Source organism: Petaurus breviceps, unplaced genomic scaffold (assembly GCF_028583685.1).
Source record: "Petaurus breviceps papuanus isolate PSGF00001 unplaced genomic scaffold, PetGlider_PUasm1.0 207, whole genome shotgun sequence".
Lineage (NCBI taxonomy): Eukaryota > Metazoa > Chordata > Mammalia > Diprotodontia > Petauridae > Petaurus > Petaurus breviceps.
This window is the reverse complement of record NW_027185850.1, coordinates 9948421-9964718: the sequence shown is the minus strand read 5'-3', so window position 1 is coordinate 9964718 and position 16298 is coordinate 9948421. Positions and strand designations below refer to the sequence as shown.

Here is a 16298-nt window from a genome sequence, read left to right as displayed (position 1 = left end):
AGAGAGACAGAGAGACAGAGACAGAGAGACAGAGACAGACAGACAGACAGACAGACAGAGACAGAGAGAGAGAGACAGAGAGAGAGAGAGAGAGAGGGACAGAGAGAGGGAGACACAGAGAGACAGAGAGAGACAGAGACAGAGAGACAGAGAGAGAGACAGAGAGAGACAGAGACAGAGAGACAGAGAGGGACAGAGACAGAGAGACAGAGACAGAGAGAGGCAGAGAGGCAGAGACAGAGACAGAGAGAGGCAGAGAGAGACTGAGAGACAGAAACACAGAGAAAGAGAGAGAAGGGAAGGGTGGAGGGAGAGAGAGAGTAGGTATGGGGAGCATTGTGGATCAAGTAACAAGCTAGATTGAAAAATTAATGAAACCAAACTTTCTCCGTTTATTAAAAATAATCACATTTCTTTTATTACAATCTTATAGTAATATCATTCATCTAATTTTGTGATCTCCCAAATACAGTAAAATTTGATCATCTCCAGGAAAAGACCTGTCAGTTTCTACCCCACTTTAAGTTCCTGAAAAGATGAATTTCCACCCTTCCAGGCCAGGGCATTTGCTAGTTAGAGCAATCTTTTCTACAGGCATTTGTGAATCGATGTTATAGGGGAATGACCACATGCAATCATTCATTTTCATATTTGTGTCATTTTATTCTATTAATAAATTTTTATTCAAGGGCTATGTGTAAGGAATCCAAAGACTTAAAAGGAAACCTTGCCCTCAAGGAGCTTCTAGTCCACCAGGGAGGTCACTCTATCTGTATACCAACACGTTTAGATGGAGGACAATTGAGAAGGAGAGAGTATGAGGTGGGGCGAGCCCAGGAAGGTTTCATAAAGAAAGGAGTATCTCCTGAGAAGAGCATGGAAAGAAGACAAAGATGTGGAGCACTGGGAATGAGAAAGTAGTCCACTCCAGATATGGGAAAGGGTATAGGGAAATACAGAGAGGCAAGAGATGGAGAGATGTAGTAGCCTAGCTGAGTGACTGGAGCATTGGACGTAGAGCAAGAAGATCTGAATTCAAATCCTACTTTGGCTACTTACTAGTAGTGTGACTTTGGGTAAACACTTCTTGGACCCCCAGTTTCCTATCTATAAAATGAGAAGACTGGTTTAGAATGCCATTCTTGCTTTAATTCTCCAAGTCTTACTTTAGAGGACTTTAGTCATTGGGCTGGAAGTAACAGTGAATGACAGTTCAGCTCTGCAAGCTAATAAGTCCATGCCTACTGTGTTCCAGTCACCACACTAGTCGTTAGCAAAGACTCAACAATCATCACTCCCTGCTCTTGAGTAGCATATGTTTTCCTATTTACTGCTATTAGCCAGAAAATGAGAGGGATAATTAAGAAAGAAGAGAAGATGGAATAGGATTTAGAGTGCCCATCGTGGGTGATCATGGGTTGTGGTTTTAATAATAGTTATTTGTACACTTTATTTTAAGAAAATCCAATGTGCAACAATTCATTTGGGAAACTTTAAAGACTCATTAGCCCTACCTGAATTTATTAATCTTATGCCTTCTCACTTTCTTCATGATACTTTTAAGTCTTCACTTTTTCTCGGCTTTATTTTACTAGTAAAATGGAAGATATTAGAAAGTAAGGTACTCACGGACTTCTTATATGAATAAATTATTTCTTTGCAAGAATGGAACATAAATAGCACTTGAACTTTAATGGGGATGTACATTGCAGCCATTTTAGGGCCATAATCCCTATGTGCATGTTAATCTTCAGATAATTTTCTGCATGAAAGCAGAAATAGCAGGAAGAAGCAGCGCTATTTCTATTTGTTTTACGCTTCCAGGTGTGTATTTAATGCGTAACAAATGCTTTTTAGCAATTCATAATTGATTCTTTTTCTACTCCTTTATTGTCTATTTCCTCCTTCTTTTTCTATTTTTGCTCTTTATCCTTTACAAATTTTTTCTTAATATATATATTTTTTGAGTTGGCAGACTTCATTGGGGCATACAGTGTTTAGGTCACTTCTGCCCTTAGATGAGCTAAGGGGCCCATTTAAATAAGAGGGACCTTCTTGCCTGTATCTCAATATACTTTTCCCTTCTTATAAAAGAGGGACCCTGGACCTGCTGGAATCCTACTAGAAGATACCTCCCTGAAGTCAAAACTGCTAAACAGGAGAGGTATTTGAAAGCTTCAGCCTTTTGATTTCTAATCTGAATGATTTTTTTTCTTTTCATTTTTTTTATTTTATCAGAGAGTGGACGTTCTTTGAAGTCTAATCTTGATCCCTACCAGCTGAACCCAATGGGCCAGTTCCCCAGCCTTTCTTTAAAGAGCTCTTAGAAAATGTTTGTTATTGACATTCAGAAGAAGGGAACCAGTTCACTTTTAAAAATCATACATGTGCTGCATGGTTCAAAATTAAGTGATCATGTAAGCATATGGGGATTATAAATGAAGGTAGAAGTATAAAATCCGGGCAGAGTTTTGTTGGGTTTTCTTTGTATGAAGGAAGCAAACATATTCTCCGCTAAATCAAACTTAGGTTTAACTGCATGGGTTTTATATTTGAATGACTGTCCCAATTAGAAAGGCATCACATATCAGTGTTATTGTCAAATATCTCTCCAATATTCTGGACAGCCTATTTGTGTATTGCACAATGTTAGAAGAAACTAGACATTTCAGTTGCTCTCAAAATTATTTTTCCTGAGTCTTTGTAATATAGCAAGAAAATGTTTGTATCCATTCCCAGAGAATCCTTAGCTTAGTCTCAGAAAGAAAATTGGTCCATCTTAAAACAGATTCTTTTAGCAAAATGTGGCTTTCAGGTTGTGTCTACACAAGGCTATACTGGGAAATGGAATTTCTAGCATCCTTAACTGAATATATAACTTCGACTTCAGAGTGAAAGCAGAAATTAGGGTTAACTCTAGTGAAAGTCAATAGAAGGTAAGTCATTTGAGGGCAGGCACTATTTTATTTTTGTCTTTGAATCCCTGAAACCTTACACAATGCTCAATACTTAGTAGAAGCTTAATAAATGCTGATTAAAATTCCATTTAACAGCAAAATGTATGAATGACACAAGCTAGCCAAAGAGTTTTTGTTTCAGGTTTAGTCTTTTTGTTTCATACTATCACTTCTTAAATCCTCATAACTCCTTCTTCCCCCCCCCCAACTGAGTGAATAAATCAATCCATAAACCAATCCACAGACAATTATTAATCACTTATTCTGTGCCAGACGTTGTGAATATAAACTTTTGCAATTCAGTGAGATTGGACAGAGATGCAGGTGAGGTATAATATATTAGAATGGTTCAAGATGGTGAATAGCTTTTTTTTTTCATTGAAGCTTCTATTTAGTAAAGTAAAATGATCACTGAACTGACAATCCCATAGACATGAGCACACACACACACAATATTAGTCCCAACCAAGCAAAACTCAGATTAACCCATGTTTCCCTTTTATAATTTGAAACATACCAATTCATCAAGCATTTATTACTTTTATTTATTACATTTATTACTACCTACTGTGTGCCAAGCATCATGCTAGGCCCTGGAATACCAAGACAAAAAGTGAGCCTACTTCATAAAGTTGGCTTCTTGAGCTTCCTGCCAATAGTCTCTTCTTCAATGAATGGTAACAGCCTTCCTGGAGGTTCTCAACTCCTCCACCAAAGCAGGGGGATATATTTGGAGCCACTGGACAAGGATTCCAATTCCACCTCTGTCACTTAACAGCTGTATGCACTTACATGAGACACAATCTGTCTGGGCCTCAATTTCTTCATCTATGAAATGAAAAGGTTGAATTAGATGGCCTTGAAGGCTCCTGAGAACCCAGTGAAACGTGGACACCAAATACCCAGAGTCTCAGTGGAGAAATGAGTATAGAAATTATCCTGGGAAAAATGGACTAAAACTATTTTGAAATATCATGGGTCTATTTATCTAAATGGTCTAAATTGCCCAAACCAAACCAATGACTAAGTGCTTGGTGTAGTGTAGAGGGCTCACATGTACATAGAATACTAATAAACATTATTAAATGCATTAATTCAAGAAGCAGTTATTAAGCACCTACTATTTTACAGGCATTGACCCATTCACTGGGGATACAAATTCAAAACCAAAGTAGACCCAGGCCTCAAGAGGCTTACATTCTATTATTTTTTTAATGGGAAAAACAAAAGATCATAACATTTTTAAGTGAGTACTGTTGGCATATTTAAAGACTGTTAGAGAATACTGAGTCTACTCTAATACTACTCTAATCATTAGTTAAAAACTTTGAAAAGGAATGAAACAGTGTATTAAACTTTTGGCAAAACGTAGATGAATTTCTCAATATTTTATATGGCAACAGGCATCAGCAAGCAACTTATGGGCTTCCTTCATGAATAAATTATCTCTTTGCAAGAATGGAACACAAATACCACTTGAATATTAATGGGCATGCACATTCCAGTCATTTTAGGGGCCTCATTCCTATCTGCATGTTAATCTTAAGACAATTTTCTGCATGAAAGCAGAAATCTTTGGAAGAAGCAGACCAGACAACCCAGTGAACAAATGAAGGCCCTGAATATTTCACAAACTATCACAAGTGTCTGCCAGGAAGACAAGAAGCTTAGTGATAAATTTCTCTCTGTGTATGTCATGTCTGTAGGGTAATAGGAAAAAATGTGTTCACAGGGATGTTCTTAGCTTATTTTAATCATATCTCTACAAGCAGAATATATACCCAGTGTATTCATTTTATTTTTAAAGCAGTGATTTCTTTGGCTTAATAGTCAGATGGATTTTAAAATGTATATATAATGTATCTTATGTCACTTAAGGTGGTTGATGTGTCGGTCATTCGACCAGACATTTGAATGTAAATTCACAGGGAAAAGTAAATCGGAAAGTTGCCATGTCCATTGCTATAGTGTGTCATTGTGACATTGCATGTATTTTCTATGCCATGTCAGCAACCGGTGTTATGTTTTTTTTTTAATTGCGATGTATTCACGATGCTTTCTAGTTTGCACTAACTTTTAAAACATATAGCAATTCCCAGTGGCCAGCAAAATGAGCCTTTTATACAGATTTCTGATTTTCCGCTCCTTTAGCAGGATTTCTGTTGTGATGTAACATCCATTTGATTTGCTGTGATAAACAAAATCCATTTGTTGTGCTTGATGTCTTGTGTTTTATTTGTCTTCATTCCACATGCTACCTAGTACATATTTGTAAACCAAGTTTTTCACAAGGAAATCAGAAATCTCTTATTTACACATCTGTGTCTTTCTATCTCACCAATATCATCTTCACTGAAAACCATGTTAATTTCCCTTTTGGACATTATGCTGTGCTCTTCAACTCAAGCTAACTGAACCCAGATCAACCCAACCCAATCTAATTCACCACAACACAATAGAAGCCATTTTAGTACAGCCCAGCCCAACCCAATCTAATCCCGTAGGCATTTATTAAGTTTCTTTATGTGTGAGGTAATATCCTATGTGCTGGGCCTGCAAAAACAAAGTGAGTAGTGTCAGATGGGACAGATTAGGTCTTCTACATACTTTTCTTTACCCTTTGTTTTTCCTCATTTCTTGTAAAATGTTGCTTTCCATTGTTAATCTGTATTGGCCCTAGGTTACATTGGAAATTTCTTAGTTTTTAGGTTTCACACAATTAGTTTTAGGGATAATCCAATACACTCTAGTAAATCCTAGTAATTCCACACAACAGAATACATTTTCATGTTAGGTGTTTCTGGTATGTCCCACCTTACTACTGTCCTGGTAAATTTGAACCCCCCCCCCTTTTCTTCCTCATCAATCCTTACATCTGTCCATCTTAAATAAGAATTTAAAAAAATCCAAAATCATCGATGACCATAAAAATATGTCTTTTCTTTTAGCCTGAAACTTTTGAACACCTTTTTATCAAGTGCACACGAGCAGTTGCATTTGGTCCTTTTCTTCTGGAGCCTGAGCCCGTTTCAGAAGATCTCACTGTGGAAAGAGAATGGAAGAGTGGAGAAGAGAGGGACATACTCCCAGCTATTGAACTCTCCTTTTGTGACCCAGAGCCTGAGGAGGACTCTGCTTGTCCTGGTGACCATATCACCAGCACTGATCTCGCACAGAGTAGTGGCCACCGAACAGTTTGTGAGCAGAGCCAACAATCCGTGAAATACGCTATACTTATGAATAACTCTAAGTCAGGCACACTAGAGAGCCAGCAAAAGAGTCTAAACAGCTCCTTTGGCAGTTGTTTATCTATAAAAAATTCCCTGTTAAAAGGCTCTTTCTCCAGTAGTTCATGGGAGATAGAGACCCAGGCCATTTTGATATTATCAGATCAGCATCCAAGCACAAGTCCTTCCCATTTTCCATTCTCAAATGGTTTTTCTGAACTCTCAAATCAAGATAAAAACTTTCCTGAAGAGAACAGTGCCCAAAGACCTGCTTATTACTTAGGGATCACTTCAACAACCAAGAAAGAAAAGGACATTTTTTTGACTGAAACCTCAGGAGTGATGTGTCCTCTCCCCACCCACAGCTTATTCCCAGATGTAGGGGTGCTTCAGGACAGTTGTTCAGGCTTACATCCCTTTGTAGAAACTAACCTCAACATGGGGACCTCTATTAGGAAGACATTCATTTCTTACATGCCACAATTTCAGTCCTGTTCTGCCAAAATGCAGAAGATAGCAGACAACATGATGTGTGACCTAACTGCGTAACATCATGATCCTTGAGCCCATGCTGCTTGCTGCTATAATGGTTTCTCCAAAGATGTTGGCTTCACCAGCTCAGTGACTTCATCATTGTGGGGACACCATTTACCCTTGTGAAGCCCAGGCCATTCCACTCTGTCATCTGTGGGATTGTTTTCAATGTTCTCCTATGCCTTCTCCCTAGAGGATCTCCTCAACATGCCGGGGGCATCCTTCTGACCCATGGACATTCCATGGCCACCAGTGCAGCCCTCTTCCCTTGCTCTCACTATGTGGTTGCTCCACCTCATGTTCTAAATATGCATTTCCTGCATGCGTTCTTCTATGTGCCTTCTTGCATGCAGATAAATTCTGCAGTGTACTCACACCCATACCCTTCACTGCTTTTTGGGTCATCTACAACTTTGACACTTTGGAGATTTTAGTGTTCTCAGATTCAAAAACAAAAAATGTAACCAGCTCCAGGATCTTTTGAGAAGAGGAAGAAAGAAGAACTCAAAATTTTCTACACTTGAAAATATTTCCCCAATAAATGAAATGTCTGAACTGGAAGGTACTAAATAAAAAGTACAGTAGAGTTGAAAAAGGACTCTGGAATCAGAGGCCCTGGGTTCAAATCCTGCCTATGATCTTAACAATCTGTGGGGTCTTGGGCAAGTCATTTAATATCCTTGGTCTTCAGTTTCCTCATCTGTAAATGGGGTTTGATCAGATTGTTTCTGACTGCCCTTACATCTCAAAATCCATGATTTTATAAAGACTTCTTACAATGAAAGGGAGAAGAGAAAATGTACAAAGTTATACTCTATTACAAGTGTTGTCATGACGCAATTCACAAATACTGATGCCAGTAACCCTGCGAGCCCTGCTCCTTCTGGAAAAAGGTTCAAGATGTGTGTGTGCCTGTGTGCACGCATGTGTGCTTATGTGCACATGCAAGTGTGTGCGTGTGTGTGTGTGTGTGTGTGTGTGAGTGTGGATTCAGAGTCAGGGGACCTAGGCTTGAATCCCTGCTCTGCTAGCACTTGCCTATGTGGCCTTTGGCAAACTCTTTCTGCTCCATGGTCCTTAGTTTCCACACCTGTAAAACCTGGGGATGAGACCAGGTGAAGTGTCAAGGTCCTTTTTAGCCTGAAGTCTATGATCTGTGGGACGTTCCCATCATAGCATTTGTTGGGAACATGGATGAGGATTTCCCAGACTTGATCAACCATTGTCACTGCCTGCAAGAGTGAGATTCTGAAGGAGGCCACATTGACCCTGCCCACTTAACATGCTCCTGCTGCTCAGGGTGCAGTGGTTTAGGGCACTGGCCATAGGAAGAGACATCAAAGAAGATTTTGTGCTGCCATTTTTCCCCTTTCTGTGACATGCAAACAGGCATGCATCCCTTCTTTGAGTGTTTCCATTAATCAATGATCATTCCATTCAAAATACCTGTTTAGAATAGAGGCACATAGTCAAGAATATGAAAGAAACAGGAAATCAGGTGATTTCTCCTGCAACTTTTAAATGATGGATCATTCAATTGTGCTTGTATTTTTAAGATATCTAGTAAGAATCAGTAAACAAAACTCCCCTTAGTGTATAAATTCACAAACTTTGTTAACAGCTGAGAAATCATATATCATCTCTCTTTGGCCCCAAAGACATGGAAATTTATATTCTTATGAACAGGCCATGTTTACTTTCTTGCTGAAAGGAAAGGAAAACTCTCCCGTTGGTCCAATACAACTGTTTCCACAAATGGGCAAAAGGATGAATTCAACAAAAAAGACTCCAAGGTGCGGTTTGGTCTTTGTGTTTTCTGTGGCACCTGATCTGCTGTTGGAAGTCAGAGGACCTGGGTTCAAATTGCAGGTCCAGTGTTGTTTCCACTGCCCTGTGGTGCCTCTAGGTATTTTGTGGTGGGCTTACCCTCACTGGAGGCCTGGGCCAGAGGAGTACTCATTGTATATGCTGCAAAAGGGATGCTAATTCAGGAACGGAAGAGACTAAATGTCCTCAGAGGTCTTTGCTATTCCCCAAATTTTGTATTGCTGTCATATACATACACACAGCACATATAGGAAAGTATAATTCAGGATAAATAAGGCCACAACCACTTTCTCCTTAAATTCGGGACCCAGAAGACCAGAAATAAATTCCTGGTGGAGGCTTCCAAGGACCCTATCAATGACTGAGCCAGGGTATGGGAATAAAACTTCTTTCACTTGGGCCTAATACAGGTGACCTTCTGTGATATCACCAGGATAATCCTGGTACCACTTGTGCCCCATCATGGACAGGCTTGGTGTGGGGCTCTTCTGAGACTTACAGTCACTCTGAGGTGACTTGCCATTGGATGGTCAGAGCCTGAGGATGGGAGAGGGAGGTTCTTCTGGGTTAAGGAAATCCCAGAGGGCCTTTTCTGGAGAGATCCTACATTGTTCCAATTCAACCAAGTGACATGGTGAAAAGTCAACAAGCATTTATTAAATGCCTGCCATGTGAAAGGTGGAAAGAATAGTTCTTTTCAAGGAGCTCACAATCTAGGGATTGAGCCAACAACTATGCATAAACAAGCTATAGAAAGGACACATTGGTGATAAACAGCAGGTGGAAGGCACACACAGATTTTTTTCTCTAGAAGATAGGACTTTAGTGGAGACTTGAAGGAAACCAGAGACTCCTGGAGGTGGAAATGAAGAATGAGGGATTTCTTAGCATGGGGGGGGGGTGGCCAGGGAAGATGCCCAGAGTCAGGAGAGGGAGTGTCTTGTTCCAACAAAGACAAGGAGACCAGTGTCACTGCCTCAAAGAGTACGTGGGAAGGAATAAAGTATAAGAAGAATGAAGAGGTAGAAAGGGATCAGATTGTGAAGGGCTTTAAAAGTCAAAGAGGGATTCATATTAGATCTTTGAGGTAATAGGGAGCCACTGAGATTTATTAAATAAGGGGATGAGCAGGTCAGACCTGAGCTTTAGGAAGATAATCTCAACAGTTGAATGGTGGGTGGACTGGAGTGGGAGAGATGCAGTGGAAAGACCTACAAGGACACATCTACACAGAGGTCCCCCTTCTATGCGTTATTCCCAACATTCAACAAATATTCATTATGTTTGCTTTGTGTCACAACCAGTGATGGCCATGGAATCCATGCCTTTATGGAGCTTATTTACATTCTGCTGGGTGGGATGTGACAGATCAGTTGGAGGTAATTAGAAAGGAGGAGGCATTAACAACTGGAGGATCAGGAAAACCTCTGGGTATGGAGGGACATGAGGTGAGGCTTGAAGGAGGCTCAGGAATGTGAGAGGCAGAGGTGAGGAAGGCATGGGCTATATTCAGGGGAGGAGGGCGTGTGCATCCCAGTGAAGGCACAGAGATAGATGCCAAGCTCAAGAAACAGCCAATTCAACCAGAACCAGGAACACCAAGAAAAGGCTGAGTCGTTCAACTAGCTGCCAAATCCTGTTGAACCTTCTCAGCCAATGACTCCCGTAGATTATAGGCAACATGACATGACGGTGGGTAAGGGGCTGGCTTAGTCAAGAAGAACTGAATTCAAGTCTAGTCTCAGACACTTATTAATCGTGTGTCTCTGCCTCAGTTTCTCCATCTGTGAAATGACAGGGTTGGACAAAGTAGCCTCCAAGATCACTTACACCTCTAAATGCATGATCTTCTATTATGTTCCTTCCTTTCCATTCTGATTACATACACTGTGGTTCAGTCTCTCTATTTTAGACCAAGCTGACAGCTTCCCAACAGGTCTTCCTCAATCCAGTCTGACCCATCCTCCACACAAGGAATATTCCTAAGGCACTAAACTTGTATTGTCATTTCTTTACCCAGAAACCTTCAGTGGCCCTCCCCACCTACAAAATAAAAGATCCTCTCCTGACCCTGGCATTCAATGCCTGGATGAAGCAAAAATACACTTGTACCTATGTGAAAGCAGCATGAGCTTCAGTTCTGTGGTTTTAGCATTAGCTACTGATGCTTCAATGATAAGTTTAATTCCACAGTCACTTAACTTGCAGCTAGTGCAAAAGATACAAAGATGAGAAATATCACAGTCCTAAGAAAATAACTATATAGTAGGAGGTTTAGACCCATACACAAATGACAAGAGAAGAAATAATAAAGGCATCGTAATAATAAGAGTGAGTATTTATAGACATTAAGGTTAGTAAAGCACTTTACAGATGTGATCCTCACAACACCTCTGGGTGGGAGGTGTTTTTATTATCTCCATTTTGCATATCAGGAAACTGAGGCAGCAGAGGTCCAGTGGATTTCTTAGGGTCACAGAGCTAGGAAGTGCTGGAGGCAGGATTTCAACATAGGTCTTCATGACTCCAAGTTTGACACTCTCCTCTGTGATTCCCCTAGGAGTCAGTAGAGAGGAATGAGAGATTGGAGATGGGGGGGCATGGAAGATGTGGTGCCTGAGCCGAGTCTTCAGGGAAGGAGGGATTTCAACAAATAGAAATCCTGGATGATAGAACATTGAACAAGAAGGGGCGGTAGTGATCGTCTGGTTCAATGCTCCTGTTTGGTAGATAAGGGAACTGAGGTTCAGTTAAGACCTGCAATTTCTTACCCAAAATCCCAGAAGGAGTAGACAAGATTTGGAATCTCCATCCTGGTTCTCTCAATTCAACTTTACTGCCCTTTCCACTACCCTTTGGTGCTCAGGGAGGGCATCTACCCCTCGGAGGACCAAGAACAAAAGGGCCCTGAGGCAAGAGAAGATAAACAAGTCAGGAAGTGGCTAGTGGACAACTCATCAATCAGTAAACATTTATTGAGTGCCTACAATGTGCTGAGGACTATGCTAATAGAATAAGCATTGGCATCAGCTGAGTGGACCTGGGTTCAGATATCACCTCTAGTACTTCTGTACCATGTATAATCTTGAGAAATTTGATTAGATCCCTTTGGGCCTCAGTTCCTTTATCTATAAATGAGGAAAGTAGGATGAAATAACTTGTAAGCTTCTATCCCTCTTAATAGAGGTCTTTTGGCAGAATTGGGATGACTACGTTCAGGTATGGTGTACATTCATTGTCAGATGGGGGGCCCCAGATGGGTTTCTAGTCCAAGATTCCTTCTAACCTTGAGATTCTATGATTCAGACTTTTCAAGAACCATGTGTCAGCCCTGCTCAGGACACTTCAGCCAATCACAGACACTTGGAGCTAAAACCTTACAGATTAATTTTTTCAACCCTTTACTTTTACCAGTAAGGCAACTGAGGCTCAGAGAGGTGAACTGATTTGCTCACAGTCATACATTCATTTAGTGAAAGAGCCTAGACTAGAAGTCAGCTAAACCTATTAGTCTTTCGTAACCTTTATCATCGACCCTCCTGACTGGCTGGTTCTCTTATTCTAGCCCATGTTTCTGAGTTTGACCTCAGTGTTATAATCAACAGGCATTGAGTAAGCCCTTTCTATGAGCCAAGCAATGGGAACACAAATATAAAAAGTACAACATCTGCCCACAAGGAATTGAGATTCTGATAAGGACATACAAAGCAGTTTAGGAAAAGGTGATCAGGACAAGAAGCTTTAGTCAGAGGCAGTCAAGGGGATGGGATATAGAGCCCAAGGATAGTTGGTGGTCACAATCTTCCTAGTAGCAATGGATTATTACTGAATGGATTATTATTCCCTGAGCAAGAGATAAAAAGCAGAAGGTAGAGGGAAAGAGAGGAAAGAAGGGTTGATGCAGGGCAGAAGGTAACGTGCTGGCACTTGCTAGGTTCTGGTGTCCTAGCAGACGGCAGGATGGGAAGGAGCATTGTTTGGAGGGCTGTGGTTGGAAAGGTGGCTAAGGTGAAGTCTGATGCCTTTATCCTTCAATACAGGCAGCACTCCCTCAGATAAGTCCCCAAAGTGAGTGGATTAACTATCACTAGGTCCCCGGGAGCTGTCATCTAGGGTAGTGAAGTTGTTCGAGTGTCAGAACTGGAGTCAGGAAGGCTTATTTTCCACAGTTCCAATCCAGCCTCAGACACTTATTAGCTGTGTGAACCCATGCCAATTACAGAACCTTGTTTGCCTCAGGTTCCTCATCTGTAAAAAGAGCTGGAGAAGGAAATGGCAAACCACTCCACTATCTTTGCCAAGAAAACCCCACCTGGGGTCATGGAGAGTCAGACGCTGCCGAACCCAACCCAACAACAACAAAGGTCAAGGAAAGGGCAGGGTCTCTGGTGGTGATGGGGTGCTTGGGTACTTGAACCCCAGTTTGTAAAATCACATTTCTTCCTAGCCTCAAATCTCCCCAGCCTCAGAGCATTAACTCAGCCCCTCCCCCCTGCCAACACTCTGCCCAGCAACAATTCATGAACTATTTATCTCCCCCTAGTATAGTGACCAGCTGCACCTATGAATCTTTCAATGCACTATCTGCAAGTTAACTCCTCAGCCAATTAGGCACATCCTGAATCCCTGTTAGCTTTGGTTCCCAACATCCATCTTATCAAACATGACACTGATGGGTGGCAGACCAGGCATTTCTCAGTCAGTCCTGACCTACAGCTGACTTAGTGATGTTTCAAGCCTAAAACCACACCTCCAGGTAGCCTCGCCTTGGGCTATTTCCCAGTGAACTATGGGCAATACACCTGCACAGTCGATATTAAAAGCACATGTTCCTTTAAGAACTGACCACTCCTTAACTCCTCCCTAATCCCACCTTTACTCACCTAGTTAGCATAACTGGCACTGGTTATACTATGGATTATTCTATAAAAACTTTAATTCTACCCCATTAAGGTTGCGGGCTCCCTAAGACCTCCTGCCCACTATATAATAGCATAACAGTAAACTTTTACCAACTTGACTCAGACTGCTTGAGCCTGTGAATTCATTCCAGACTGCCCACCAAGGGACTGTGGTCATTGGGGTCCCCCAAACACCTATCAGCTTTGTGTGTGAAGACCAGTTGGTTGCTGTGGTTTGGGAGAGCACTCAGCCTCCCGGGGCCTCCTGTCCAATGCTCACTTATCAATTCCTGAACTATGCTTCATGATGATAAATGGAGCCCCACCTCCCTCTTCCTGCAGTTATGTGGCTAGAATATTTATTGCCTGTACTATATTCATGTTCTCTCTCTGTTATCTGAATCAGGACTGGCCTACACTGGGGAGGGAGATGTCAGTGCCTATGCAGTTGTTTTTTTTTTTTTTAAAGCAATTGGGGTTAAGTAACTTGCTCAAGGTTACACGGCCAGGTGTTTCTGGGTGGGTGCTAAGTGTCTGAGCCTGGGATTCGATCTCCAGGTCGTTCTGACACTGGAGCCGGTGCTCTTACTCGCTGTGCTACCTGGCCGCCCCGACCTATGCAGTTTTTAAAGGGAGCATTTAAAAGGGCAGGAAAGAAATTCATGTATTTGTTTGAGAACACATAGTAGATGTTCCATGATGGATAGAGAGGGAGCCTGAGAGCCAGAAAGACCTGGGTTCAGATCTTGCCTCTGACATGTACTGCCTGGGCCACCCTACACAAGTCACTTCCCTTCTTAGTGCTCTAGGCAACACTTTAAAAAAAATGGAATAAAACGAGAATTTCCATAACATAGTACAATAAAAATGATGATGCACATGAAACTGCAAATATACTATGCACAAATTGCTATTCATTTTAAATATGCAGCAAAATTATCATGGATGTTTTTTTTCTTTTCTTCCCTCCCCCTGCCCCCAGAGATGGCCGCCATTAAACACAAATAGGTGTGTATGTGTGTGTGTGTGCGTGTGTGTATGTTTATGTGTACGTAAAATTATCCTATACATCTATTTATCAGTTATTTCTCTAGATACAGATAGTATTTTTCTTCCAATGTCCTTTGTACTTAAATTGGGTGTTTATAATAGATAAAATAACTTATTCACTCAGAGTTGTTCTTAAGACAATATTATTGGTAAAACCATCAATGAGCATTATTTGTAATGGGGATAACCTACAGGCCTTCTCAATAAACTCAGGTGTGAAACAAGACTGCCGATTGGCAGCTCTTCTTAGAACACTCAGACATCTCCCCCGCTCCCTCCTTCTTCAGCCCTGTCTGGCATGAAAGGGGTGCCTTTCTTGCCAAGGCCAACTCCTATGTACATCCTTGATTGTATTTCTAGGTTATATTCTATTATCCCCATTCACTTTCATCTTCAGTCAGTCCCCATCTACTGGTTCCTTCCCTGCTGTCTACAAACAGTTCTGAGTTCCCCCTATCCCAGTTGGCTATAATTCTCTTTCTTCTCCCCCTCTCAGCTAAACTTCTTGAGGAAAGCACGTGATTTCACTTCCTCTCTGCTCAATAATTTCTGATCCTTCTGCAAATCTGGCTTCTGACCTCATCATTCTACTGAAACTGCTCTCTCCAGAGATACCAATGATCTCTTCGTTGACAAATCTAATGACCTTTTCCTCAATCTTTATCCTTTCTGTAACTGTAACACTATTGATTACTCTCTCCTCCTTGAGATGCATATCTAGGTTTTTATGCCCTTGTTCTCTCCTGGTTTTCGTTCTACCTGTTTAACTGTTCATTCTCAATTTCTTTGGCTGGGTCTTCATTCATTTTATGCTTAACAATTATGGATGTCCCCTAAGGCTATTTCATGGGCTCCCTTCTTTTGTCCCTCTATACTTGTGATCTCATCATCTCCCCTCAGTTTAATTACCATTCCTATGCAGAAGAATGTTAGATCTATATATCTAGACAGTTTCTTTCCTTGGGAGAGAGTCCACTTGGGATGGATCCAATTCCACATCAATCGCGACCTTTGGACATCTCAAGCTGGATGTTCTATGGCATCTCAAATACAACATGTCCAAATCCGAAGTCACTATCTTCCCCTCTCCCAATCCTCCCCTCGTCATTATTGCTGTCAAGGGCGCTGCCATTCTCCCAGTCACTGAGCCATTCCTGGTCTCCTAACTGCTCCTCCTCAACAGCACCTTGGATTTGTTTTTAACATAATCTGTATGTGCTCATATTCGCACTGCTATCTTTTCCTTCTCTAAGTTTTCAGGACATACCTCTCCCCTTGATATTCCTTCTAACTTTCTGATCACTCTTCTATCCTCCTCCAGACAAAGTCCTCTAATCTTAGTTATTCCTCAGGACTCCCATGGAGTTAATTACTATTCCTATGCTGATGATTCTCAAATTTGCTTATCCTGTGCCAACCTCTTTGCTGACCTCCAATCTCTTATCTCCAACTGCTTTTTAGATGTTTTAACGGAATCTCCAGGAGACATTTTAAACTCAACATGTCCAAAACTGAACTCGTCTTGCCCCATAAACCATCCCACTCCCCAACTTCCATATTGCTCTAAAAGGTAATACCAATCTATTACCAAGGTCCGTTAACTCTACTTTTGCAAAATCTGTTGAATGTGCTTCCTTTCTCTGCTCTGACATTGCCACCATCCCTCTGGTGTTGGCCCTCATGACCTCATGTCTGCACTGTTGCTGTAACCTGTAGGGTGTCTGCCTGCCCCAAGTCTCTCCCCACTCAAATCCATTCTCTGTTTAGCCATCAAAATGATTTTCCTAAAGCACAGTTGACTG

The 16298-nt window shown here is 41.3% G+C and overlaps 1 protein-coding gene across 1 annotated transcript in view; it reads left to right on the top strand.

Moving 5' to 3' along the window:
• The window catches only part of LOC138164741 (leptin receptor-like), a 47672-nt gene extending 40370 nt beyond the window's left edge, over positions 1-7302 (top strand). Inside the window, exon 13 of the mRNA XM_069092709.1 lies at positions 5906-7302. Within this exon, the coding sequence (XP_068948810.1) occupies positions 5906-6733 (828 nt within the window). The 3' untranslated portion in view covers positions 6734-7302. The remainder of the gene's footprint in view (positions 1-5905) is intronic.
• The last annotated feature ends 8996 nt before the right edge of the window (positions 7303-16298 follow it).